The sequence below is a fragment of the Cajanus cajan genome, chromosome 3 (assembly GCF_000230855.2).
Source record: "Cajanus cajan strain Asha chromosome 3, NIPB_CcT2T_4, whole genome shotgun sequence".
Taxonomy (NCBI): domain Eukaryota; kingdom Viridiplantae; phylum Streptophyta; class Magnoliopsida; order Fabales; family Fabaceae; genus Cajanus; species Cajanus cajan.
This window is the reverse complement of record NC_138519.1, coordinates 77,547,804-77,573,786: the sequence shown is the minus strand read 5'-3', so window position 1 is coordinate 77,573,786 and position 25,983 is coordinate 77,547,804. Positions and strand designations below refer to the sequence as shown.

The window sequence follows — 25,983 nt, the reverse complement described above, 5'->3', positions numbered from 1 at the left end:
ATTTGTGATATCTAAAATTGTTTCTTTATTTGTTTGGTAGTGATCCATATTGCGCTAATAATTACTAATATTTTAATTTGTACATTTTACAAGTTAAATATGTATTATATGTAATTAGAAAGGTTCGTGTCTCTAATAGTTACGTATAAAAATTTAAGGGGTATAATAGTTTACTAAAAAGTGGAGACCAAAACAGTGGTTACCAAAATATATCTTCTTTATAATAGGTATAAATTAAAATTTATAATAAATTTTATTTATAATATTATTTTTTATTATTTATATTTTATTTTAAAATAATAAAATTTAATTCATAAATAGATATAATAAATGAAAATTTGAACTAAATAAGAAGTTACTAATGTTTTAGGTATTTTATTTAATTATATGTTAAATCGTTGATTTGCTGTTATCATTGTTGTTTCAGGATTCTAGGGGTCAAGGGGCTCACGAGAGAATTAAATTATCTCTAAGATAGTCTCAAATTGAGTTAGGTTGATTTAACTTAAGAAAGGGTATATAAGATTTTTCTTAAGACATAAACATCATAAGTTTATGTTTTAAAAAAAAACTATAAAGAAGCTAAAGAAAAGGTCTCTAGAAACCAAAGATTTCTTCTTCATCTTTCCTTATTAAATCCTTTTTCTACTCCTTACCTACACTTGATATGAGGTAACTTATTTAGAGATTCAAGCTCCTAGAGTTAGGAATTTTTAGTCGAAAATGTGTGGAATCACATTTTTTTCATCATTTCTTCTCAGTTGATTGACTCAAGGTAAGGGAGATTAGAATTTTGTATCTTAATGAATTTTGTGGAGTTGTTTGTGGTTGATTTCGCTAAATTGGTGGTTGGATTGATGAATTGGAAGGTGAATTATATGTATTGGTGGTTTTTGGTGTTTTCTTGTCATGTTAATAGAAATTGATGAATCAAAGTATTTTGTCAGTTGCATGTTGTTCTTTTGGTTGGAATTGAGCTGCTTGTGAAGTGTAAATGTGTTTTGTTGTATTTCATGCTTGGATTCTTTTGAGCTTCAAATGGTTTGGGAAAATTTGTGAATCTTCCAAGTTCATAATTCATCACTAAGTTTGGCATAGATACAAGGTGTTGGGCATGCCACGAGTTAGAGGCTCTTTGTCTCATTGACCCCAAGCGCGAAATCAATAGCATTGGACATGAGTAAGAGGAGAGCTCTTTCACTTGGTGATGTCAAATCCTAAATTGAGAAATGCCTAGCATGATTATAATAGAAGCTCTTTGTCTAGACAACATCAAACGTGAGTCAGACAAAGATTTTCTGCCTGAAATGTGGTTGGGTGTAAATTTTGACCTCATTAGACATGAGTGCAACACAGGCTCTTTGTCTAGTCCACGTTAGGCATGAGTAGATTGGTGTCGGCCATAGACAAGTCAAAGGCTCTATGACTTGTTTCATGTCGGGCTTGGGGAAAATGGCATCAAACATGGATTGTTTGACGAGAATGTGTTTATTTTTATTGTTTAAGTGTTGAACATGTATAAGTTAGTTGAATTTATTACATGTTGTATGATGACATATGGTGCTAGTTTTTCATACATTGATTTGAAATAATGTATATTGATGATTTAACTATTGAGAGTTATATGTTGGTATATGTTGATAGTTCTATATAATTGATATAGGATAATGTATATTGATGATTTAACGTTGAGGCGATGGTGTTAAAAATGCTTAAGGCATTGAGTTGTGTTGTATTGATTGACTTAGGGTTAGATGATAAATTGTTTTAAAAGTTGGATGTCCCATTGGAGGATATTATTTTGGTGTTCTACAAGCCCAATTGTTGAAAAATCATTATTGAGAAGTTGACTCTTAAAGTGGATAATTTAGTCTCCTCCAAAACCTTAGTTAATGCGATATGGGGGTAAGGTTTAGTCATATTGTCTATAAAGTGACCATAGTATAGGGGTTATGTCAAGTTATACTGATTAAAAGTGGCCAAATGTTGATTTGTATAGGGGTTAGGTCGAGTCATATGTGTACAAGTGACTAAATTGAGTAAGGTACAAGGTTGGAGGTTAAAATCCCTAATTAAGTATTGGAAGGGACATAGTAATTGAAGGATAGTCAATGGGCTAATCTTATTAGAGGCTAGTTATGTATGTTAACATCATGGTAGACCCACACCCAAGTTGTTATATATATCTTGACAAGGATATTAGATTTTCCTAGTTTAAGTGAATAAATTCAATAAACCATGTTATTGTGGATTTTTATCTAAATTGGATGTTGATTTATATTCTTGTACATATATTATTGCATGTATATCCATAAATTGTTTGTATGTTAACCCTATGTAGTTATATTTATGTTTTTTTGCTGCAAATAGTTAAACTATAAAGTGTGATAACCTAATTGGTCTTTACATTTTATGTCATTATTTTATTAAATGACAATATTTATTGACTTTAATAGTTATGCACTATTATTGTAAAAAATTTTAAAATGTTAACTAATTAGAAATCATTACTAATATAACTTTTAAAGTAATTATAATAGAACTCAACAAATTTATCATACAATTACATAGTGATTTGTGATTGAATGAAAACTAAGATAGTCTTTTTTCTTATATATTTTTTGTTTAATTATCTTTTTAGTCTCTTAATTTCATTTTGATGTGTGAAGGGGAAGGAAGGACTAAGATAAAACTTTAATTATAAGAACTAAAAACTAAAATTTATAAAATTATAATGATTAAAATGATATATATATATATATATATATATGTATATTTTAAAATAATATAAATTAAAGAAATCAACAATTAAACATTTATTTTCTCTTTCACCAAATATTAATACCCACTTTTTATTGATTACTTTAAAATTTATTTGTTTTGTGCAAATATATTTTGATATCACTTCCTCAATCCATATTATTTGATTTTTAAGGTTTTGGATAGAACTTAAGAAATATAATGGATATATTTAATTTGATAAAATAAATCATGTAATTTCTCAATAAGATATCTTTAAATTTTTTAAATTCTCACTAATAATTAAATAATTAAACAATAATACAATAATAATAGTTAAAAACATAATAGAAAAAATATATTTAATACTTTATTAATATTGTAAAACAATAATTAAATTAAAATAAATAAAAATTAATAAAATATCAAACAAAATAGTGGGAAATGAGTATGTTGCATTGCTCTTTATAAAAAGATTAAAATATATTAATATTATTCATGTTATATTAATAAGTTTTCACACGGAAAATTGATCTTGTTATAATTAATAACAGTATCGTTTAAGCAAAAAAATTAATTGTTAATAATAATAATAATGCCCGCTAATTTTCGTGTTCGTGATTGAGGGAGTTGTTGCCAATGATAGATTAAAAAAAATAAAAAATAAAATAGCGTTAGTGGTTTCTACCAAACGAATAAAAAAGTGTTAACGGAGACAGCAAGGATATTTGCGTCTTATTTTATTTCCCACATTTGTAATAAAAATCTCTTCATTTTCTCTATTTATTGGATTTTCATTAAGGTGACCAAGACATGATCTGTTCTCCATATATATTCAATGACATTCATAGTCTCAAGAGTCCCAACCTGAGTCATTGTGTCTCAACTTGCTCAAACTTATTCTCTCTCACCCTCACAATTTCTCATTCTCTCTCTATCTTCACCTTTTCAGTTCAAAGCTTTAGATCACGACACAACACAACCGATCCACCATTCACCACTTTCTCTTCACAAGGTATGCTCAAACACCCACTTTGACCATGTCAACTTTTCAGTATTTCTCTGAACCAAACCAAGCAGATTCATACGAGGATGTTTTTTAAGCTTTCAAAATTAACCCTTTTTTTTGTTGTTGTTGTTGTTCGTGTTTTTGGTTCATGTATGCAGTCTCTGAAGCCGATCCAGTGCCTTGTGAATTTGGAATTGCTGGTGAATTTAGATCTAAAAGCCACAACAATGTCTTTTATCGGTACCCAGCAAAAGTGCAAGGCTTGTGAGAAAACGGTCTACCCCGTTGATCAGCTTTCTGCTGATGGCACTGCTTATCACAAAGCTTGTTTCAGATGCTCTCACTGCAAAGGAACATTGAAGGTGATTCTTTTTAATCTATTTACATGTTTTCTTAGCTGCATTATTTATTTAATTGTATATTAATGTTGTTCTTTTTAAAAAAAAATTCTGCTAAAGATCCTTGCTTTAGTTTCACGCTGCCTTGCATCCATGAGAATTTTAGTTAGTTGATAGGAAAATGGTATCAGTTCATGATTTGATCAAGAAAAAAAATGGGGACTACCCCATTTTTCTTTAGAGTGTGAATGTGTGATAATACTGAGAGTTTTTAGAGTGGGAATTTTTCAATTGATTATTGTAATTAATGACACAGATCGGCTCGTTTTAATAATGTTGGACACTAATTGGGCTAGTATTTGTGTATCTGAATGTAAACTTTACATGGATTATTGTTGATGATTTTTGCATATGTTTCAGCTAAGCAACTATTCCTCAATGGAGGGTGTTCTTTACTGCAAGCCACACTATGAGCAGCTCTTCAAGGAGACTGGCACTTTCAGCAAGAATTTCCAGTCACGTATGTGTTCTTCTTTTTCTTCTTTGAGGATGAAGCTGTGTTTGTGTGGTTTTTGAATCAGATGCCTCTTTAATTGGCCATATTTTCATTTTGAACAGCTGCAAAGTTAGCAGATAAGACAACCCCTGAGCTGGTAAATTTGTTTAATTTTGCAATTTTCAAACATTCTTGCGATTAATAGGCTTATGGCATTAAGTATTATTGAATAATTGTTGGTATCTTCTGTTTATTTCAGACAAGGTCCCCTAGTAAAGCTGCAAGCATGTTTTCTGGTACACAAGATAAGTGTGCTACATGTGGCAAAACTGCTTATCCATTGGAGAAGGTAGGATTCCAAAATCTTTGAAACAAATTAGTTGATGATATTCGTTATAAGGTTACAAATTGTCTGTTACAAATTGAGTATACGGATGTTTAGACCTCAAGAAGAAACTTCATTATTAATTTATTATGCTTTTCTAGATCTAGTAGATTACTAGAGTATCCTTCTCTAGCTGTGTATATGTGAGTAACCAAATATGCCTTTCTGATTCTGAAGTTGAAAGGGGATAAGTGGAGCATAAATAAGGGTGTCATGAAGTGCTTCTTTATGTCCTCTTCAGGGAATTCTGATTCTTTATGGGTTAAATTAACAGCATGAAAGCATATGCATTAGTATGACCTTTTGCCTTTGGTTGGTACTCATGGTTCTGTGAAATTAAGCAATATGAGTTGCTGCCTCCTAAAATATGCAAAATAATAGGAGTTTGAACTTCGGTTTTTTATTTAGTTTTAAATTCTCACAAGCCAAGAAAGCAAAATTGCATTTGCTTATAATAATTCTGGAACTTCTTCCTCCATCCACAGATAATTATAATGAAAATTCCACAAAATGAAATCCATGCTTATAGTGACATATACCTGGCAACTTGTGTTTGTGATAATATCAAGTTCTTGTATCAATTTCTTCTAATGTTTTGTCAATAAGACGGGAGATGATACTGACAATTGTTTTGGAAACAATTTTCAGAACTTTATAGATTTTGGATGGGAAATTGATTGTTGAGTAGTGTAAAATTATTTTAGAAAACACTTTTTAAAACCAAGAAAGGAATGAAACTTACCCTTTATCTCCCATTCAAATTCGAACTGGGGTAGCTCTCTAAAGAAACAGAGAAAACAGGTGTCTCATTGATCAAGGAGTCTAACATAGTTGAGCAGAACGTGAGTTATAATAAATTCTTTGGTATCTAATTCGATTTCTGTGGATAGAAATAAGGCTCGTTGACCATTTATTACCACTTTTTCAAGTAAATTTATTTCTCAACAATTTCATGAATGAATAAATGTAAATCTAATTTACCAAAAATCTGAATCAGAGTATCTTGGTTTTCTTGATACTATTTATAGAAATGTATATCTCTTCTTTGAGTGTAGGTAACAGTGGAAGGGCAGGCCTATCACAAATCATGTTTCAAGTGTTCACATGGTGGTTGTCCCATAACCCCATCAAATTATGCAGCCCTTGAGGGAATTTTGTATTGCAAGCACCATTTCTCCCAGCTTTTTAAGGAGAAAGGGAGCTATAACCATCTTATCAAGTCTGCATCAATCAAACGGGCAGCAGCAGCATCTGTTCCAGAATCTTGAATGTTGGGGTTCCTTCTGTTGTTGCCTTTTCTTTTTCTAATACATTTTGTTCTATCAAGCAAGTGTTTGTATGTGTGGCCCTTTTTGTTTTGATTGTTCTCTCTTGAATTTGATCACTTCTGATTCTGATTTTTACTTACACATGCGTGGCGTGCAAATCTTGTGTTGTGCTTTATTTATACAGTGGACATTCAGTAATGACTAATGAGAGCGTGATTTGCAAGATATATCTATCCAAGTTTATGACATTGCATTTTCTGCCGAATGCTATCTTATAAGTATTTATGTTTATATGCAACTTTAGAAGAAATATTATTGGAGTCATTGGGTTGGGTATCTTGATTTTATGATCGAGACTTGGATTATTTAGACATTAAATTTGAAGTAAAGAGGAAAACAATTAGAATAGGTAACATAGTGCCCGAGGATCTTACTTTAAACAGTTTAAAGAAAATAATCTGTTAAGAAAAAATAAATCTGTCATATCAATGTTTTTAACATTTATACTACTTAATAATTTTTTTATATAAAATATGAAATTGACAAATTCAACTGTTAAATTAAATTTTCTTATATAGTACATTAATTTTATAGAATGTCCTACATTTTTTTTGTTGATATTTCAGTGTTCTATTTTACTTTGACAAATAATTTAAAATATAAATAAGTATTCGTTATTATTAGATAATATATAAATGAATGTTTGAATTGTATGAGTTTTGATATATGTGGTAATAAAAGATGATATCAAACGATTTAATAGTTTGATCGTTTAATTTCATAGTTTACAAGAAGTTATTAAGTGGCATACGTGTAAAAGACTCGGTGTCAATTGATCTCATCCAATATGTATATTATTTCATTTATATTCCATTCCACCATTTACGGTAAATCCAAACACAACCAAAGTATCTGATATTCATGAGAGTAATGGAATGGTTGATGAGTTTGAGTTAAGAAAGGTTAAAAAAAAAATCGTAAAAAATGTGTAAACCAAATTTACATATCACTTTTATCATCATTATAGGTTACAAATATAGTACTATCAAGTAGTTCTTTTTAATAATGTAGAAAAGGCATAAAGCCAAACAGGTACATGATTTTATAGCACTTAATTATTTAGAAGTTAAATCCTATTGACAATAATGAGGTTGTATGTACCCGCTCTTTTCTGCATTGCTTGGGGCCTTTGGCCCTCGTTAATATAAACCAAAAATAGATGTTGCAGTAAAATTAAAATAATTGTAATTTGGTAATAATTAGGTGTATAGTTCAATAAGAAAAGCAATATTTGAATTTGAATAATATAGAGTATAATCAAACATTTGAATTTTAAGAAAAAACTATGCATGCAAGAACAAGAGTGTTTGCATGGTGGAGAAAGGAAAAGGAAATTAAACTTCTAAAGGATGAAAACATTTTTAAAACAATAATCAGATTTTCAATTAAAATAGTTAAAATTTTAAATTAAAAAATATTTCGATAAGAAAGACTATTTCTAGATAATTCAACCATTTGTCCAAGTTCATAACATTAGAAATGTTACCTACTCATCTTTAAAAAAAAAAAAAAAAACTATATATATTTGTATCTAAGTATTTTGACATTTTGAATTTTAGGAGGGCAATCATATAAATCTAAGCATTATTATCTTTGTTCTCATCTTTCCTCTATAACTTCAAGCAGCAACCAATAAATTAGACACAGTTAGTTGATTGACTTAGCATTAGCCAGAGATTACATGTTTACAACTTATTTGATTTTTCAAGTTTCGTCACTTAAATTTTGAAGTCTATTACTAGCATGATAAAATAGCTCGTGTATGAGTTTATTACGATATTAACTTGCAAAACTAAGCTTCCTATAAAAATAGCTCACCGGCTACCCTCCAAATATTATGTCCTTCTAGTACTCAGTTAAGAAACTAAGTTTTTGACATTGTATCTTATTCGGTTGGTCATTTTATACACGTGTGTCTCAACCTTATCCACATACGGATACCACATAAAACCTAAAGAAGACAACTTAAAACAACTACCCATTCATAAGCTATCTTACTTATTGAAGAGTTTTCAACTGGGCTCTTAGAACACTACAACTTATATCCACACAATGAAATATTTTAATTTCTAAAAGATATTTTATTCTCCTCTAATTTTTATGTATCTTAACAAAGACATGTATCAACACTACATGTTTAACAACTTTACATCTTAATCAACTATAGCATTATATAACTCCACAACTTAAACATCTATCAATTTATAACAACACAAACATCATCATATAATATGTCAACTTGAAGCATAAGAGCTATCATCATATCATCTTCATCATACAACTCAATCATCATCTTTTAGTCATAAAATAACTTAAATAACACATCTAAATCATACAACTTGCTCCTAATGCCATCCCCTGGATGCCTAACATCATTGAGGTAGAGGACTTTTTGTCTTGCCTACACCCAACGCCAAACTACTTGCATTCAACATGGTTAAGGCAAAGAGTCTCCTACTTTTCATTCCTAGCGTGGCAAAATCTACATCTGACCTTAATTAGGCAAACAACTTCAACTTGATCCATGCTTGACACCACTTCTTTTGGTGCCTGGAGGGAGTTTAACTCGAGATGATTTTCTCTTCTAACGTCTGACGTCATTCAAACTCACTTTTGGTATGACCAAGTCAGAGACGATTCTCTCTCTCCTCACACTTGACCCCAACAATCATGCACTCAATGTAAGGAAAATGAGAACCGTTGACTTTGAACCACGCTCGATGCCATGAAGGCAAGCTTGACATGATATCGATTTTTGCACTTATGTAGAAACTAATTTTGTCCAATCTACTTGAAATGCAGCAAGAACCCAACATGCAATCTAAAATATATGATACACACCACATAGACAACACCAAAACATCCTTAAACAACACATGCAACCATCCCAACATCTAAACTCAACCAAGCAACCCAAGAACACCATTCAAGATTATTCCTTCACAACAGATTCAATTCATCATTTCCATTTATTTCATCATACAAGAATGAATTCAAGCCAACCAACAACTAGAAAATCATCACTAATAACACAAATCATCAAGCTTCCCTTACCTCTAACTACTTCAAAGAGGAAAGAAAAGAAAGAAAATAAACTCTTCAAACAGTTCCAATTCGAGATCTTCAACTCCTCAAGCTTGCATCTCCTAGCTTAATACAATAGATTCGACCATAGGAAGCTAGAAAAAGGAGGATTTTCAGTTTTAGAAGATGGGGAAGAGAGTTTAGGCTTAGAGAACTTCTCTCTAACTTTTCTCTATAATTCTTTAAAACAGATTTATGAGATTTATATCTTGAAAAAAACTTATATATTTTTCTTGTTCTAAACCTACTTGATTATCCCTAAAACTTTTCTTGGAAACATCCTAACTCTTAAATCCAGAGTTTTTAAACCAACATCCATAATAACACAATATTTAATATAATTAAATTAAAACATCTAAAACTTAGAATATTCTGACTTAAGTGCGAAAAGACTTAGAATAAAGAAATTGGTTCATCATTTATCATAATATTACATTATCTTTCAATCTTAAGCTCTATGACTTGAAGATTACTTATTATAATGATTAGCAACTCCTAAGCCTTGTACCATAAGATGCAAAGAGATCGACCATATATTATGATAGTACAAAAAAAAATAATTAGGTAAAAGACTAAATTAAAATAAATAGAAGTTATTTGAATATAACTGATAACAACTTATATTTTTATTTTTAGGCTAAAAACCTAATTTGGTCCCTTATAATATTAAAAAGTTTTAATTTGATCTCACTTTAATTTTAGGTTTCAATTTGGTCCCAATTTTATTTAAAATACCTCAATGTGGGACTTTCGTCCAAATTTCACAAACGGTGTTAAAGGTCTGTGAGAATCATGCCCGTGATTCCAAGTCACGACCGTGATTCTCACGCCTAGTGTTAAATCACACGTCATAGTGGCCAAGCACGACCACGCCGCATTGCGCCACCTCGTTTCCACCATCCCTCGCCTCGCCAGGGCCGACGAGGTCAACACCGAGGCTGAATCGCTCGCGACGAAGCTCAAAATCGATCAGGTATCCGCACTCATCGACCGTCGCGACATTCCAGGAAGGGAGACGCCTCTCCACCTCGCAGTACGTCCCGGTGTTTAGGGTTTTCTGCCAAGATTCTCATGTACGTCGGTGCAGATTGAAGATGCGGTGGGGAGAGGAAGAGGCGGCGGTTTCACCGATGAAGGTCGATGATAACTAGGCGGAGGGAGGTGTACGACAAGGTTTGAACGTGCTGGCAGTTTTCGACGTTGGTGGTGATCAGAAAATGAAGAACGAGATTTAACACCACGCGTGAAAATCATAGTTGTGATTTGAAATTACATGCGTGATTCTCACAAATCTTTAACAGTGTTTGTAAAATTTGGACGGAAGCTCTATATTAAAGTATTTTAAATAAATTGAGATTAAATTAAAATTTAAAATTAAAATAAGACTAAATTAATTTTTTTTAATATTATAAAAGACTAAATTAAAATTTTAACCTTATTTTTATTGATATAAAAATCAACGTAACAAAACAAGTATACTCTCTTATTTTATTTATAATGTTTGTGTTACTTTCTAAATCGAAAAAGCAATAGTTTTTGGATAATTTTTTAATTGGTTCAGCGCAATGTCGTCAAGCTCATTACGGCGTCGTTTTTAAAGTACAGTCGGGACTGCCGTTAACGGCGGAGGGGAGCCCTAGTCAGTACCAAATGTCGGAAGCAGCACCGTCACCTTCACCGCTCCGAGACCTTCTGCCCCGTTTATCGACCGGAATCGCGGAGTCTCTGGCCACCGTCCCCTACACTCCGCACCGAAGCTCCAACGTCTCCGTCAAAGCCTTTCTGGAACCCCTCCTCGGAACCAGCACCACCGTCAAAGACTTTGCTCTCGCGTGCGCTCTCATTTCCTCTTCCACCTTCGATTCCTCCGGCATCCTCTCGTGGATTCCCGGCCACCTCTCCGCTCTCGCAACCTCGTCCTTCTCCGAGCTCTCCCACGCTTACCTCGTCGAGTTCGGCGACCAAAACCGCGACCTCGCTGTTCCTCCGGAGAAGAGGTTGGTGCTAGAGTTGATGCCAGAGGTTTTGCCGTTGCTGAAGGAGAGGATTAAGGAGAGTTCCATTGATAACTCTGATGAGAGCGACGTGTTCTCTGCAGCATCAGCGAGAGCTCCCGTTGGTTTCGCCATTCTCGCTGCTTTTCAGTTTAGGTGGTTTGTTACGCAGGTTATGTTAGATACTCGTCTGCTAGGGTTTTGGGTACTTTCATTGTTTTTTAGGAAAATTAAAATGAAATAATAATTTAATGTTTAATTTACACTTGATAGTATGAATTTTAAAGTAATTATTGTAAATGTCAACAAATTTAATTTACTTTACATGAAGATTTGTGATTAGATGACAGCAGATACACTATTTGTATCATAACAAAATGTTTGGTTCAGTTATTTGTCAATGCTGAGATATTGAGATAATAATTGTATTTGTCTTAGGTTGATTATCCTCATTTGGGCAAGTTGTGTGGATTGGTGATGCCTTGTGCACTGACTGCTGTTGATCATTGGTCCCCGGCAGTGAAGGTATTTGCCATAATTGCATCTAAAATTTGAATATTGAAAGGAATCTATTGTTTGTTTGATTTGTGATTGTATTTGAAACTTGGAAATCATTACAACTGTATGGAATAGAAGGGAGTGGAATCATGTTGAGCTTTTTTCTCGTGTGATTTTAGGGACAGGGCATGATTAGCCTTACACATGTCGGAAGAAACGTGGATGCTGCTGAGGTTGGTGGGTATGCGGATGTGATCCTGGATGCCTGCTGCCAGAACACGGCTTCTGATGATGAGATATGGCACCATGTGGTTGAGGCATCTGTAGTCCTTGTGACTCTTACTCAGAGTAGTAATCCTCGCAGTCCATGGTATATTCATCCATTTCCATTCTATTTTCCTTCAATCTTAGATGCTATAGCTTCACCAGATTTTTTTAAAGAGTTTCACGTGTTGAATACGGTATGGAATTCTGCACTGGAATGATTAGCTAACTGAATGAGCAGGAACTTGAATATCATTTAACCATGAATTTGTGTGTTTATGCAGTCAGAAAATGCATTTGGTTCCTGACTGTTGTAACGACTGAAACTTACAAGTAGTTTTCACTTTTCAGAAATATGGCATATTGTAGTATCCAATTGATTATAGTTCGTTAGTCTTGATTCTTTTCATTTAATTATAAAGGAGTAATAAATTACACAGCTCTGTTTTTATAGCAAAGGAAATTTGACTTGTAAAGGATCAAGGGAGCATAAACTTTTTTAAAGTTATTTTTACAAGCTATGTTTGATTAAGTGATTTGAATTCATCAAGTTGAGAGTGAATAGATATGATGCTATGGGGGGAGATTTTGACTGTTACATGTCACAAGCAAAAAAAATTTATTTACCACTTGAGAGGGTGTTATTTAGTTTGGAAAAAAGTTATATAACTTCCCCATAAGCCATACTCATGTAAGTGAGAAAATGTTCCTCGGATATCTCAGTTTCTGGAATAATAGGCTATCCTTGTGTATTAAACCCTTCGCCCTTTGCACATATCTTCCATCTTGAGTTGACTCTATCATTATCTTGAGTAGGTTTGAAAGGATGCTAAATGAGATGTTAAGTCACTTGGAGCGCCAGCCCAGAAACAAAGAGCGTCGCATTGCATGGCTGAAATCTGTCGATTCACTATTTAAGGGAGTTGGTCTTATGCTTTTAGCTCACTTCAGGCGCATTTTTCCATTATTTTTTCAGTGGATGCATGCTGATGACGATGAGACTATTATTTTGGTGAGTACCTTTATATGTATTGAAGCTTTGGACAACACTTTGTAAAGTTTATCTTACTGAACCAAAATTATTGGCTGTAACCTGCAACTATTGAAATAGATGTAATTTCAAAATAGTTGCTATTGTTTTAACTTGGATGATGTTTCAACATTGGCTTTCTTTTCTCTTTATATGGTCATGACATTGATAAACATATATGCCACTTTGTTCTTTTAGTATTTAGTAAAAAGAAAAAAAGTAAATTCTGATTAACTCTTTGATATGTTTTTATTCTGCAGGTTCTAAAATGTACTCATAGAATTTTGAGACTGACATGGATTAGGAACTCACCATTTGTTGCAAGGTGAGCTAAAAAATTGCCCTATGGAATTCTTATTTCAAATATATGTGGCATTGATGTTCTTGAGAAATAGGGTATCCCTCTTTGATTAACTTTTGGTGGCACTTAAGCATTTCCTTTACTTGTTTGTATGGTCGTCATTCGCCCCATTATTATTCTTATTATTAATGATTACTATGTAATCATCTGATGTAAATATTGTGTTGACTTGATCTCATGATTATTTTTTTTTCTCCCTATGCTATGATATGAAGTTTCTTTTCATTTTTAATATGTTTACAAAAACAGAGGGTCAAGAAAGAGAATGGGCATAAGATGGGACCATGAGTTACTGATGTTCCTGTTTGATATTTATTTCATCAAGGAATGCTATTTGTTCTCATATTTTTCAACAGTAATCCTCTTGGTATCCAACTCTAGAGAAGTGATGCATAGGAGGTTAATTCCATTGACATACTAGAGACCTAGACTACATCTAGTTCAACTCTTTCTGCATTCCTTTTCTTCAAAATTTGTTTTTTGGAGAATTCTGAAGTTACAGAAATTAATCTTTGTTTCCACTTAAGTGATGGAATCCTGCCTTTGTGGATATAAACATATTAATTTCTTATCCTATCGTTGTCTTGTTGATATAATTCATTCGGACCACATGATTTGACTTCAGATTGGTAGATGAACTTGCTCTTATGCATAAGGAGGCAGCATTAAGAACAGCTCGGGAAGAGATTAGAGCAAATATACGTCATATACTGATCCTACTTCAAGAGTAAGGTTTTACTTTTTGGATTAATTCCTTCAAGTGATATATTCATTCCCTCATTTAGTCGATGTCTCTTCTTTGTACCCAGAAGCAAAGGCCTACATTTTAAAGCGGCTTGGGACAAGCATCGATCTGATCCAGATTTGACCACTCTTGATTTGTCATTAAGTAGAAGAACTAATACCAACCTCGATACCATGCCTTCAGAGGATTGTCGTCAGCAGGGTTCAGTACCGGTTCAATGATAAGTTGATAGCATTTCTGATTATTTCAGTGTACCACAGGTTGAGTTCATATGGGTACATGTAATTAAAAACTAGAAATCTTGTAGCGTGAATAACAATTATGCAAAGTTTGATTTTGTTTTATATTTGAATTCATTTGTAGCTATTCTCTACTTCAAAATTCTCAAATGGTATTAAAGAAATTTGACGATGGGCAAAAGTATGAATTTCATCATTAATAAATGAATGTAATTAGTGTTGATATCCAGTTTTACAACTCTTTCCTCTAAGAATAAATGACAAAAAGTGCTCAATTATCCTAACATAAGTAAAGTCACTTATTGCAACTTTTGTACTGTGAGCATGGGCAATTTCTGCATTGTTGCTAATACAATGAGGAGCCCATTCATTTAGGTCTGACGTATGGGGAAAAGATTTAGTCTGAAAACTCCGGATTCTGATCCCAAGCACGCTAAACAAAATTGCCTCCTGGAATCGGGAGGTTGTCTGTGCAGTAAAGAAGGTCAGTTTGAAGTCACCATCATCAATATTAAATAAATCAAAATCAGAATCACCACAGGTACCTCACAATCGACCTGCCTATGATCCAAGATATCCTAAAACCATTCAGTTTGAGCTCATCTGCCAAACCACACCCCATTCTGGGAGTGGGAATAGCACTTGCAGCTTTCGTATACTTTTTCCATTTGCATAAAATACTTAGCCACCAACTACACCCTCGTTCTCCCTCGTAGATTCCATTTGGTTTATCCTTTTTCACGTTGTCACGCTCACGCAGTTGACATTAATATATGGTTTTAACTTGGAAGAGGTTTCGACATTGGCTTTCCGTTCTGTTTATATGGTTTTTGACATAGATGAATATATGTTCTATTTTTTTTCCTTCCTTTTAGTAATTGGTAAAAAGAAAAGGAAAAAAAAAGAGCAAATCCAGTTTAACTCTTTGATATGTTTTTATTATGTAGGTTGTAAAATGTACTTATAATTTTGAGACTGACGTGGATAAGGAACTCACCATATGTTGCAAGTTAAAAATTACAGTGAAATTTTACTTCTAACAAATGTGGCATTGAAGTGCTCGAGAAACAGGGTGAGGGTATCCCTCTATGATTAACTTGTGTTAGCACTTGATTTCAATTCACTTGTGTCATTATCATCTTTACTAAAATATCAAAACATTAATACGTATTACGTAGTCAATTTCAGTGTACCAAAGTTAAGTTCATGCAAGTACATGTAATTAAAAATTAAAAATCTTGGAGCGTGAATTAGAAATATGTAAAGCTTGAGTTTGTTTAATGTTCTTCGAATTCATTTGTTACTATTCTCTATACTCTAGTTTAAAATATCTCAGAAATGATACAAAAGAAACTCGAGGATGGGCAAAAATATGAATTCTATCATTAATAAACGAATGTAAATAGTGTTTGAACAATAGATGTATCGATATCCAATTTTACAACTCTTTTTCCTCCAAGAATAAATGACAAAAAGTACTCAATTATCCCGACACAGGTAAACTAGAGAAACATCAAAGTCACTTATTGCAACTTCTGTACTGTGGGCTACTTCTGCACCGTCGCTATTACAATGAGGAACACGTTCAATGAGGCCGAATGTGTGGGGAAAAAAATTGTATATTAGAGTGTAAGAAAACTCTGGATTCTGATCACTAGCATGCTAAACAAATTTGCCTCCTGGAATCGTGAGCTTGTGTGTGCAGTAACAGAAACTATATTGTAAGTTCAATGCTGAGTTGATAAGAATGATGCATTAGTATCACTTGCTTCGCTTTTTGGCTTCACTGTAGAGTATAACTCCAAAGACTGTGAGTGAGTAACCCATCATTCCAGTGACTGACACAGGGTTCCTGAATATTAGAATTGAAACCACTACTGCTACAGCACCTTTAGCATTTCCAAGTACCTGTATCAGCCAACTCTTAGATTATGAAATTGAAATCATCTAAGAATAATGACCAGAAATTAAACAGAAAAACAATAACTTGAGAAAAGATCAAAATCAGACTCATAAAATGTACATTTTGCCACCAATTTGTTTATTTATATCCTCATTTGAATCACACAGCTTTCATTAATCCAAAAGCATCAAGTGATATACAAAAAACAAAATAAAAGAGAAATTTGAAACAGGTATAGATCTCATTTTTGAATGCATGTGTCCATGAAAAATAACCTATACACTAAATTGTATAATTTTTTTGCAAATTTACACATCAATTAATTATCCCAAATTCATTGCTAACTTGATCAGGGATTTATATGGCAGAAGGTATCAAATAGGATCATAGGTAAATGGGAAACCAGCAAATTAGGTTAACACAGTTATAACTTATAAGTCATCCCACCCCAAGTAGGAAAGAATGTACTCATCAGCAAGTTCTGATTACAAGTCATCTTGAACAATTGGTAACAAATACGGCTATCAACTAACTTGAACACTGGAAGCACAAAACTTGAATAATTGAACCTTGGACAGAATTTCACTAAACTATTCAACCACATAGGCTTAGATGCTTGTGAACTATCGACAGCAATATTTGAAAATACTGGCCTAGCACTAGCTTTAGAGATCTTGCAGAAAGTTTTTGGCGGAATCCCCTGAATTAAGTTCGCATGAACTACTTACAAAATATCTAATAATCACATAATTCAAATTCTCCCCTTTAGTACAAACTGGGAGACATGTCTAAGTAAGAATTTTTAGAAACTAGAATGCAAATGCAAAATGCTAGCCAATGTAAAAATTTACATGACTTGAGGTAATTTGTTTTCCAAGAACTTCATTCTCAGATAGAAAAAAAGGGGACAAAATGACAGAACAACATAATTTACAACCACCGATAACCTTGCAAAAAAACTAACAAAAGACAAAAGTGACCAAGAGGATGCTGATAATGTGATACATATCTAGTGATTTGATAACAAACACATTTGACAACCACCAAAATCTGATGTCCCAACCACCCACAGATGAGGCAACAGACAGTTTGTTGGAGTGAAAAGTACATTTAGAAAAACAAAGAGGACTGGGAGCCAATTTGAATAATCGGAACTTACCTGAAGGGTCAAAGCACTGGTATGTTTCGTGACCAAAAAGTTGGTCAGGTTGACAAAATATGCAAGAGACGAATTAAACAGCAGATACCAAATGATCTTGGAATCATCTCTGGCAAGAGCCAACGTGATCCCAACCACATTCTCTTCCATTATAAGCGTTGCAGGAAGAAGGAAAACCACAGCCATTGGTGCCATGTAAAGGAGAAGGTTCATAGAATTCAGCTTCTCTCTGACACACAAAAAGTCCGTCAGTACCCATTTGAACATATAACTTGAAAACCAAAGGAAAATACAGAGAAAAACAACCATAGTTATCTTCATTAAGTTTTAGTCCTTATGCTAATTAATCTGGAGTTTCTTAATCCTGACTTACCCTTCAGAAGAAAGCAAAATCCCTTGTAGCACTGATTTTAGAGCCCTTGCACCCGTAGCCGCCACACATATGATAAATCCAAATAGATGGAAACTCGGTTCACCCTAAGGCCAAACATAGGAACAAGATAAGACACACATATCAGAAGCCAGAATAAATATTTGGATAAAACTTGGACAACAGCTTCTTCTGCTGGTACTGTTCTCCAATCAGAATCAGAATTTCCCCAGTAATACGCGATAACATTCAATGAAATGAAATGAAATCCTTTATTAAGCAAATTACCAATAAAAAAAAACTCCAATTCTTATCGGAAAACAACATTAATAGTAATATATGCAAGTTTTGTCCTTTATTATTTCCATGTCTAACCAATCAGAAACCACATCTGAAACAACAAACCTAAAAAACAAAGAAAATATGAAAAGCATTAGAAGGAAACATGTTATGGAAAGTTTGATACATACCCCGCTGGCAATGATGACCCCAGTGACGACAGGAACGAGGGTGAGATACGTGAGCCAAGCCTCCCTCTTGAACGTCATAAGGTAAGCAAAAACGGCGGTGAAGAAGGGCGTGGTGGCGCCAATAGCCTGGTTGAACGAAACAGGAAGGTAGCGAAGAGAAATGTTCCCAAACACAACGGAGACGCAGAAAACGAGGCTCAAAGCAGAGATCTTGAAGAACTGCACCCTGGATCGAATTGTCTGCAACGGCACCACCTTCATCCACGCTATGGCCACGTAACTGAGCAAGGAACACGCGGTCATGTGGCACATGGTGAGGAAAATTGGGTACTTGAAGCCGTAGTTGCTGAGCAAGTACTTGTTCAACAGAAGCACGCCAATGTTGGAGGAGTACCACGCGGCCACCAACCCCACCGTGAACAACCGGTTCGAACCCTTCATTTTGGTGCCTCCGGTTTGATCTTCGGAACCCTGCGGTTACGGACACGGGTTAATGGGATCTGGGCACTAGAAAAGGCGTCAACTTTGAGTGTTTGACTTTACGAGGACAAGCCATGGATCTGGTCGGAATCCATGGCTTGGGGTCGGAGAAATTGAGGACAGTGGTGGTGGGTCTGCGTCGGATTGAGGAGAAAGGTCGTGTTTTTTGAGGATGACGAAGCAGAAGAAGATGAAAATGTGTGTGTGCGCCTTGTGTGTTTCAACCTCCCAAACGCTAACAGACCCAAACTACGGAGACAAGTAAAGAGGAAAGATAGAAAGAAACTCTGCATTTAAAGCTGCACAGCACAGCATGTACAGAACTAACATTTATTATTATTAGGAAATAGTATTAACAGTATAAAGAGTTTTTCTACGCTGACTTTTATTACAAATTTTTACAAATACCTTCAAAAAATTATTTTTAGTAAAAGTGAAACTAGATTTGGTGCTTTTAAAAATAACTTCCGAATCTTGTAAATTAAAAGGCAAATAAACAACATGATTAAAACGACAGATTTTACTGGAAAAAAAAATAGCAAGTTTTTTTTGACAAAAATAAATTATCAATAAACTTAGTAATCAATATCATAATTAGAATCTTATAAATGAAAAATTTGATCGAAACGGAAGATTTTACTTTAAGAAAATAATTAGTAAGTTTTTTGACCATAATTAATTATCAATAAATTTTGTAATATTTTACAAACTCATAATTGTATATTTAGGATAGTTTTTGACCGAATAAATGCAGGTAAAAATATATATTAAAAAAATTATAATTTCAGTTATAGGAATGATTATTGTTATTATTATCGTAAAAACGTAAATGGGAATTTAGTTTAGGCTGATTTGCACCATTTACTCGTTTCGTTTGTAATTATGGTATGGTGTACGTTGCAAGAAAAGTATAAAGAAAGAGTTAAAACTTAGGAATAGGTTTGATTAATGTTGATAGTAATGTAACTTTTTCTTTTTTTTTAATTTGCTTCGTGCGGTGGTGGAAAAAATAAATGAATCTATTTTATTTGGGGTTTTATTTCCTTCTTATCGCTTCTTGTTATAAAATGGGGAAATAATAATTGGCACTTGTTGTGCAGTCAACGGCTGGATGAATTTTTTTGAAAGGTTCTCTATATTGTTTGTATATATATGAAATAATAAAAAAGTGTAGAGAGTGCAATAATAGGGTATGTGTTACGGAATAAAAAGATGCTGGAATCAGACAAAAATATATTCTGGAAAAAGAGGAGAATAATTTCGTAGGAAACAAATCAGTAAGGGAATCGTGTTTGGGAGGTTGAGATCCATGATGCAGCCACGATTTTGTACAACTGGTGCGTTACGAGTGGAATGAAAAAAATGTTTAATAGCAATAGATAAAGAATGAGTCCAACTTAGGCGCAAAAATTGGACTAGTATATAATTATTATAGCTGAACGCAACGCGCTTTTACGATGCTACGTGGTTCGTGTTAGGCACAGGAAGTTGACCAAAATAAAAGGGTTAGGCATATGGAGGTGCCAGGAAAGGCCGTCCAAACGCCGCCTTGTTTGTTTTCTACGTTCTCTACACTCTTTTCCGAAAACAAGCAACATTTCTCAAAGGGTGTAGCATGTGATTTGTGAATATTTCCCTGCACAAAATTAGGGTCATGTAGGAAAGAAAAAAGACAATGTTTGGGGTATGACCAATTATGCTGTGGGAGAAGCTACATTACAAGACTTGGTAACACGTGAGTTGAGTTCACCGTGATTTGGTGAAGCAACAAATACTAATAGTGCTTTTGTAGAGTCTTGATACTTGATAGTGTCTACTTGTTTGAAAATCATTTTTCCAATTTTAAACAAAATGGCACGTGTAGGGTATGATTGCTGAAAATGTCTTTGTGGAGGTAAAAAAGAGATGAACCGTGTCCTTGCTAGATTTGAATGTGACCTGACCAGAGACCGCGTCTAGGATTGATGAGGTGCAGAGTGGGGACCCATTGCGTAAATAAATGGATCAAAAATGTCAAGACTGGAATGCAACATAAATTTTGACTCTTCTACTGCATCTCATTCTTTTATGGACACAAAATGGGCTTTTACTATTTACACTCTCTGCATTTGTTAAACACACTTCTTTTATGTAAAATCATTTTTTTTTTGGCAAGTAAATAATCTTATTTGACTAACTATTTTTTATGTTGCGGTAGAAAAATAGGAGAGGAGAGTCGGGGAATTTTCATTACATGAGAAGAGAAACAAGGAGAGAGTGTGATGAAACTCTGAAAGTGTGAAACCATATATGAGGGCGTACGGTGGAACTAATAAATGAAAAGAAGAAAAATGAGGTAGTGTAAATAGCAGAAGTCAGAAAAATAGACGATTGAGCCCTTTTTACCTTTGGGTTCGCAAGATAGTCTTCGTGGATTATACTTTGATGCGGGCCTTGGGCCCAATTATTCCCTTTTCTTTTAACTTTTTCTCTTCTATGTGGTGAGATTATTATTATTATTATTATTATTTTTTGGATTTGTGGACTGTGGTAATGTAACCGGGGACTTGTAACAACTCAGGAATTGAGTTGTCAATGTGAGTCCGGCTTACTGCTGCAAATAAGGTTAGGTCACACCTTAAAAGAATGGCTCATGATATATATATCTTTTTTTTTTTATTTATAAGTACATCTCTTTTTTTTTAAAAAAATTATAAAATATTATAATTTTTTTAAAAGAATTTAATTTTACTTTCAACTTTCAATTTGTTACTTTCTTCTTCTTATTCACACACTTTTTTTTCTCTTTTAATTTTTACATGTTACCAAAATAGGTAAAGTGAAGGAAAAATAAGGGGGTGCATGTAAAAATTGAAAAAAGGAAAAAAGAGGTGTGAAAAAAAGTACTAAATTAAATGTTGTGGATGTAAAATTAAAAAATTTAAAACAAAAAATTAAGAATATTTTAAAATTTTAATTATTTTTTTTGAAAGGAGGTGTACTTATAGAAAAAAAAAAAAAAAAAGAGGTGTATATATCATGAACCTAAAAGAATAGAATCAATTTATTTTTGCTTGACCCACTATATTTGATAAGTTAAATAGGTCCAGGTTGGAGTAGCTGTAAACTTATAGAACGATTCATTAAAATGAAATAATTTAAATTATTGTGAATCTATAAATTTATAATTTATTATAAAATGATATAATAAAATATAATAATAGTAACAATTTTTACTCTTTTATGTTTACTTACACAATTGTGATTACAAATTTAAAATCAAGATTAGTTGCTAGGAGGGTTTTGTCACTCTTATTGTATCTTTGATGATTTATTATTTTTAATGTGTGAAAGTATGAAATTTATTATTTGTGTGATAGTTTTACATTTACTCTGCAACCTTTTATTATTATTTATTATATCCTTATTTGAGCATTAAATTGTGAACAATGCGATATGATTTTTAAAAAATAACTAGGTTGGTCTTTCAACATCAAGAAGAAAAAAAATGACAAAAACAAAATTTGCATAATTTATATGCAAAATACTACTATAATAGCTTTTGTAATTAACTTGCCGTGACAAAGAATATCATGAGTGCACAAAAATAATTAAGTATTTTATGATAATATATAATATTAATTAATTATATTTTTTAATTAAATCAATTTGATTTGACGGCTTGACATTGATAAGATTAGAACAAAAAAAATGACAGTCCAAAAATAATATAAGTCAAGTCAATCCCATCTAAAATAACATTTACGTAGTGCTTGTTTTGGGTGATTTACTGTTTACGAGCAACGAAAGACGAGGAAAGTTGGTGTTTGTTTCTACCGATTTGCGACGATGGAAAGGCGAAGAAAAGCGAGGAGAAGTACTGTTGCTCTCCTCGCACGAGAGGGAAGAAAAGAGGTGAAAGACACGTAGGATTTGTGAAAATCCAAAAATGCCCCTCCCATGCATGTGCCATGCAGCAGAGGATTCACGTTCAACGAAGGAGCATAATCGATTGGCCACATAATCGATTATGGCCTTGCATAATCGATTATGGGTGAGGCATAATCGATTATGCAAGGTCATAATCGATTATGTGGCAACCATAATCGATTATGCAGGGTATTTTCGCTGCCAGTGGAAATTGGAACGGCCCCGGAACGACCCGTTCCAAAAATGCATGTTATGAGAAAAATAAGAAAGCAGAACGGGCCGTTCTAATTTTGGAACGGACCGTTCCACTTTTGGAATGGACCGTTCCACTTTTGGCCTTTGCGTAGTACTTTATAACCCCAGAACGGTCATTCCACTTTCGGAACGGGACGTTCTGGGCACATTAATTTGTTTTTAATACGTGTATATATATATATAATATTAATATTTAATATATAATACCTTAAATTAAATATAATTATTTAATATTAATATTTAATTTATATATATATATATATATTAAATATTAATATTAAATAATTATATTTAATTTAAGGTATTATATATTAAATATTAACATCAAAAAGTTGAAATATAAAAAAAAAAAGTAAAACATGTTTATAAAATTATAATAATAACACTTTCATAAACATTAATAAAATAATGTTACAAAATATAATTATCATAATATATTTTGTTATTATTATTTATTATTATAAATATTATTTTTTTTATTTTTATTAATATTAATATTATTATTTATTATAATTAGTATCATTATTATTTATTATGATTCTTATTATTTTTCTAATATTTATTATTATTCTTATCATTATTTATTATTTTTTAGTAAATAAACCCTATTAATATAATTTTATTGTAATTATTATTAATTACAATAAATAATATTATACTCATTTTTAATCCAAGGGTAAAAGTGTAAATTATATATTCATCTCTTAAATTTTTATTTTTTATCTATCATTAAATTTAAAGCAAATATTTAAATTAATTTATTTTTAAATTAATTTTTTATAATTTTTTTAGTTAAAATTTATATATTTATCTTTTAATTATAATAATTATAAAAAAAAATTTAACCTAAGGGCAAAATAGTAATCTTTCACAACTATTAATTAAAAAATCTATTTTTATCTATCACATCAATCAATTCATTCACAAACTTTCTCTACACTTTTCACTCACTTTCCCTTAATCCAATCAACCTCACTTTCCACTCACTTTCTCTTCAAATTCCTCCTTTTCCACTCTCCCTTTTCCATCCTCAAATCCAATCAAAGCCTTAGTCAAAAGTTTGTTACCTCTACTCTTATACTATACTTAATTAAGTTAAAATTAAAATTTATGAATTTCAGAACATAATTGTTAATAAGAATTTGCTAATAGAATTTCTTCATATTTATTAACAAAAATGAAATTTAAAAATAATCATAGTTTATTTAAAATCTATTATTTTGTACATAAAAATTTACATGAGTAAATATTTATTTTATATAAATCATAATATAAAATAATTAAATAAAATTAATGTAAACAAAATTATTGGACTTAATCAAGAAGTTGTAATAAATACGTGAGAGTTTAAGTTGGATTCTAATCACCATTATTTTACACTAAATAAAAATGATGTAAACGATAAATATTTACTCATTTATCCTTAGAAAAGATAAGTAGGATTTGTTTATTCTCTTAAATATTTGTAATAATAAATCACTTAAATGCTTAAAAAATAAAATAATTCACAATTTTTATAATATTTAATAATGATTATTTTAATATCATTTAAGGAATTTATTAGATATTCTATTTTTTAAATAAGAAAGTTGCTATTGAGAAATTCTTTTAGGTACTATATCAATAATTTAATTTTTTTTATTAGTTACAATAAGTTTTTTGACAGTGCAATGACTTATTTATTAAAACATACATTGATGAAAATAAAAATGAGTTTAATTTATATATATGTATCATTTGTGTAAAAGATTTGCATTATTAATCAATCAATAATAAGTATGACATTGAAGATAAATTTTATAAAAATAAACAAACTTATAACACGTAATAATTTCTAATTAGATAGTTATGTAAAAGTTACATTGCAAATACATACATTATTTGCTCTAAAATTACTTGTTATGAATGATTAATAATATTAAAATATTTTCTCCCATCTTTTTTATAAGAACTAAATTATAAACTTTGCTTAATTGTTTCTATAAAAATCAATCTAGAACGCCTTTCACAAAAAAAAAAAATATTTTTAATTACGAGTCATTTTTTAAGCCGAATAAATAATAAGCGAAATGCATTAATGCTTTATGTTTTTAAGAGTCTTACTTTGTCTTGCGTGAAAAATATTTTAAAAACCTTATTTCCTCACGTGCACAATGGAAATTAAGTAATAAAAATGTTAATGACAAAAAAATTACAAAATAAAAAATCACTAAAAAAGAAAAGTAGGAGTCATGAATAATTTAAAATATGTTTAAATTAGAAGGAATTTATTATGATAAACTAAAATAATTAATTTGTTGGATGATAGTAATTTAGTTAACGAGTGTTATAAAAAAGATTTGCACATTTGATTTAGGAGAGAAAAGTAAAGTGTGGTAAGTGGTGAGTGAACTAACCTTGTGTGGTGACCAAGCACGTGGGAGAGATATGGCTCCTCCTTCCGATGCCTTAACCACCACCCTCGTCTTTCTGTCTCCGCCCATCCTACAGCACCCAACCACCGATGCCAAACCCACTTTCTTTCTTCTGTATGAAACTAATTGTTTCCCCCTTCCTGAAATCAAATTACACTTTCAAATGAAAACACAGGAAAAGGAGTGGTGCTTGGTGAATTTGGTGAAGTAGAAAGTACATGCCAGCAATAGCTATAACGCTGGCTGGAGCAATTAGCGCAATTTGAGCCATTGAAGAAGGAATTTCCAAGTCCACGAATCTAGCAAGCTGGTAAAGAGGGAGAGAACATGGACAGGGTAATTAAGTTGGAGTTGGAACATAGATAGAAAAATGAATCCGAGCTCTTATTGGCTACCCATTCGTCTCTGACAACGATGTTTTCCTCGCTCAAAAAACATATGGATCAATTACAACTGAAAAGTATTTTATTTTCTACCATACTTGCCAAAAAGGCTTTATAGAAGAAAAATAAT

The 25,983-nt window shown here is 32.1% G+C and overlaps 3 protein-coding genes across 4 annotated transcripts; 2 read left to right on the top strand and 1 right to left on the bottom strand.

Annotated features, from left to right (window-relative positions):
• The first annotated feature begins 3,550 nt into the window (after nt 1-3,550).
• On the top strand, nt 3,551-6,462 carry LOC109795169 (LIM domain-containing protein WLIM2b). Its single transcript, XM_020354600.3, has 6 exons — nt 3,551-3,754; nt 3,907-4,110; nt 4,507-4,606; nt 4,705-4,739; nt 4,842-4,931; nt 6,023-6,462. The coding sequence occupies exons 2-6, from the start codon at nt 3,976-3,978 to the stop codon at nt 6,233-6,235; spliced, it is 573 nt and encodes a 190-aa protein (XP_020210189.1). The 5' UTR covers nt 3,551-3,754; nt 3,907-3,975; the 3' UTR covers nt 6,236-6,462.
• Nucleotides 6,463-10,889: 4,427 nt separating this feature from the next.
• On the top strand, nt 10,890-14,623 carry LOC109796821 (ARM repeat superfamily protein). Of its 2 annotated transcripts, none has more exons than XM_083071382.1 (7): nt 10,890-11,578; nt 11,812-11,898; nt 12,051-12,241; nt 12,952-13,147; nt 13,426-13,490; nt 14,152-14,253; nt 14,336-14,623. In XM_083071382.1, the coding sequence occupies exons 1-7, from the start codon at nt 11,030-11,032 to the stop codon at nt 14,490-14,492; spliced, it is 1,347 nt and encodes a 448-aa protein (XP_082927508.1). In that variant the 5' UTR covers nt 10,890-11,029; the 3' UTR covers nt 14,493-14,623. The 2 variants fall into 2 exon arrangements, with proteins under 2 accessions (XP_082927508.1, XP_020212228.1); XM_020356639.3 differs by having other exon boundaries at nt 10,891-11,545.
• A 1,248-nt stretch (nt 14,624-15,871) lies between these two features.
• LOC109814527 (putative sugar phosphate/phosphate translocator At3g11320) lies at nt 15,872-25,893 on the bottom strand. Its single transcript, XM_083071383.1, has 6 exons — nt 25,689-25,893; nt 25,453-25,606; nt 18,413-18,883; nt 17,946-18,049; nt 17,573-17,801; nt 15,872-16,418 (listed from the first exon to the last, which is right to left on the bottom strand). The coding sequence occupies exons 1-6, from the start codon at nt 25,739-25,741 to the stop codon at nt 16,272-16,274; spliced, it is 1,158 nt and encodes a 385-aa protein (XP_082927509.1). The 5' UTR covers nt 25,742-25,893; the 3' UTR covers nt 15,872-16,271.
• Nucleotides 25,894-25,983: the final 90 nt, after the last annotated feature.

Coding starts and splice junctions, on each gene's coding strand:
- LOC109795169 (XM_020354600.3), top strand. CDS start 3,976: ATGTCTTTTATCGGTACCCAGCAAAAGTGCAAGGCTTGTGAGAAAACG. Junction 4,111..4,506: donor ACTGCAAAGGAACATTGAAG/GTGATTCTTTTT, acceptor CATATGTTTCAG/CTAAGCAACTATTCCTCAAT. Junction 4,740..4,841: donor ATAAGACAACCCCTGAGCTG/GTAAATTTGTTT, acceptor TGTTTATTTCAG/ACAAGGTCCCCTAGTAAAGC.
- LOC109796821 (XM_083071382.1), top strand. CDS start 11,030: ATGTCGGAAGCAGCACCGTCACCTTCACCGCTCCGAGACCTTCTGCCC. Junction 11,579..11,811: donor CTCGTCTGCTAGGGTTTTGG/GTACTTTCATTG, acceptor TATTTGTCTTAG/GTTGATTATCCTCATTTGGG. Junction 12,242..12,951: donor AGTAATCCTCGCAGTCCATG/GTATATTCATCC, acceptor TATCTTGAGTAG/GTTTGAAAGGATGCTAAATG.
- LOC109814527 (XM_083071383.1), bottom strand. CDS start 25,741: ATGGCTCAAATTGCGCTAATTGCTCCAGCCAGCGTTATAGCTATTGCT. Junction 25,607..25,688: donor GTTATAGCTATTGCTGGCAT/GTACTTTCTACT, acceptor GATTTCAGGAAG/GGGGAAACAATTAGTTTCAT. Junction 17,802..17,945: donor ATTTTGCTTTCTTCTGAAGG/GTAAGTCAGGAT, acceptor TTTGTGTGTCAG/AGAGAAGCTGAATTCTATGA.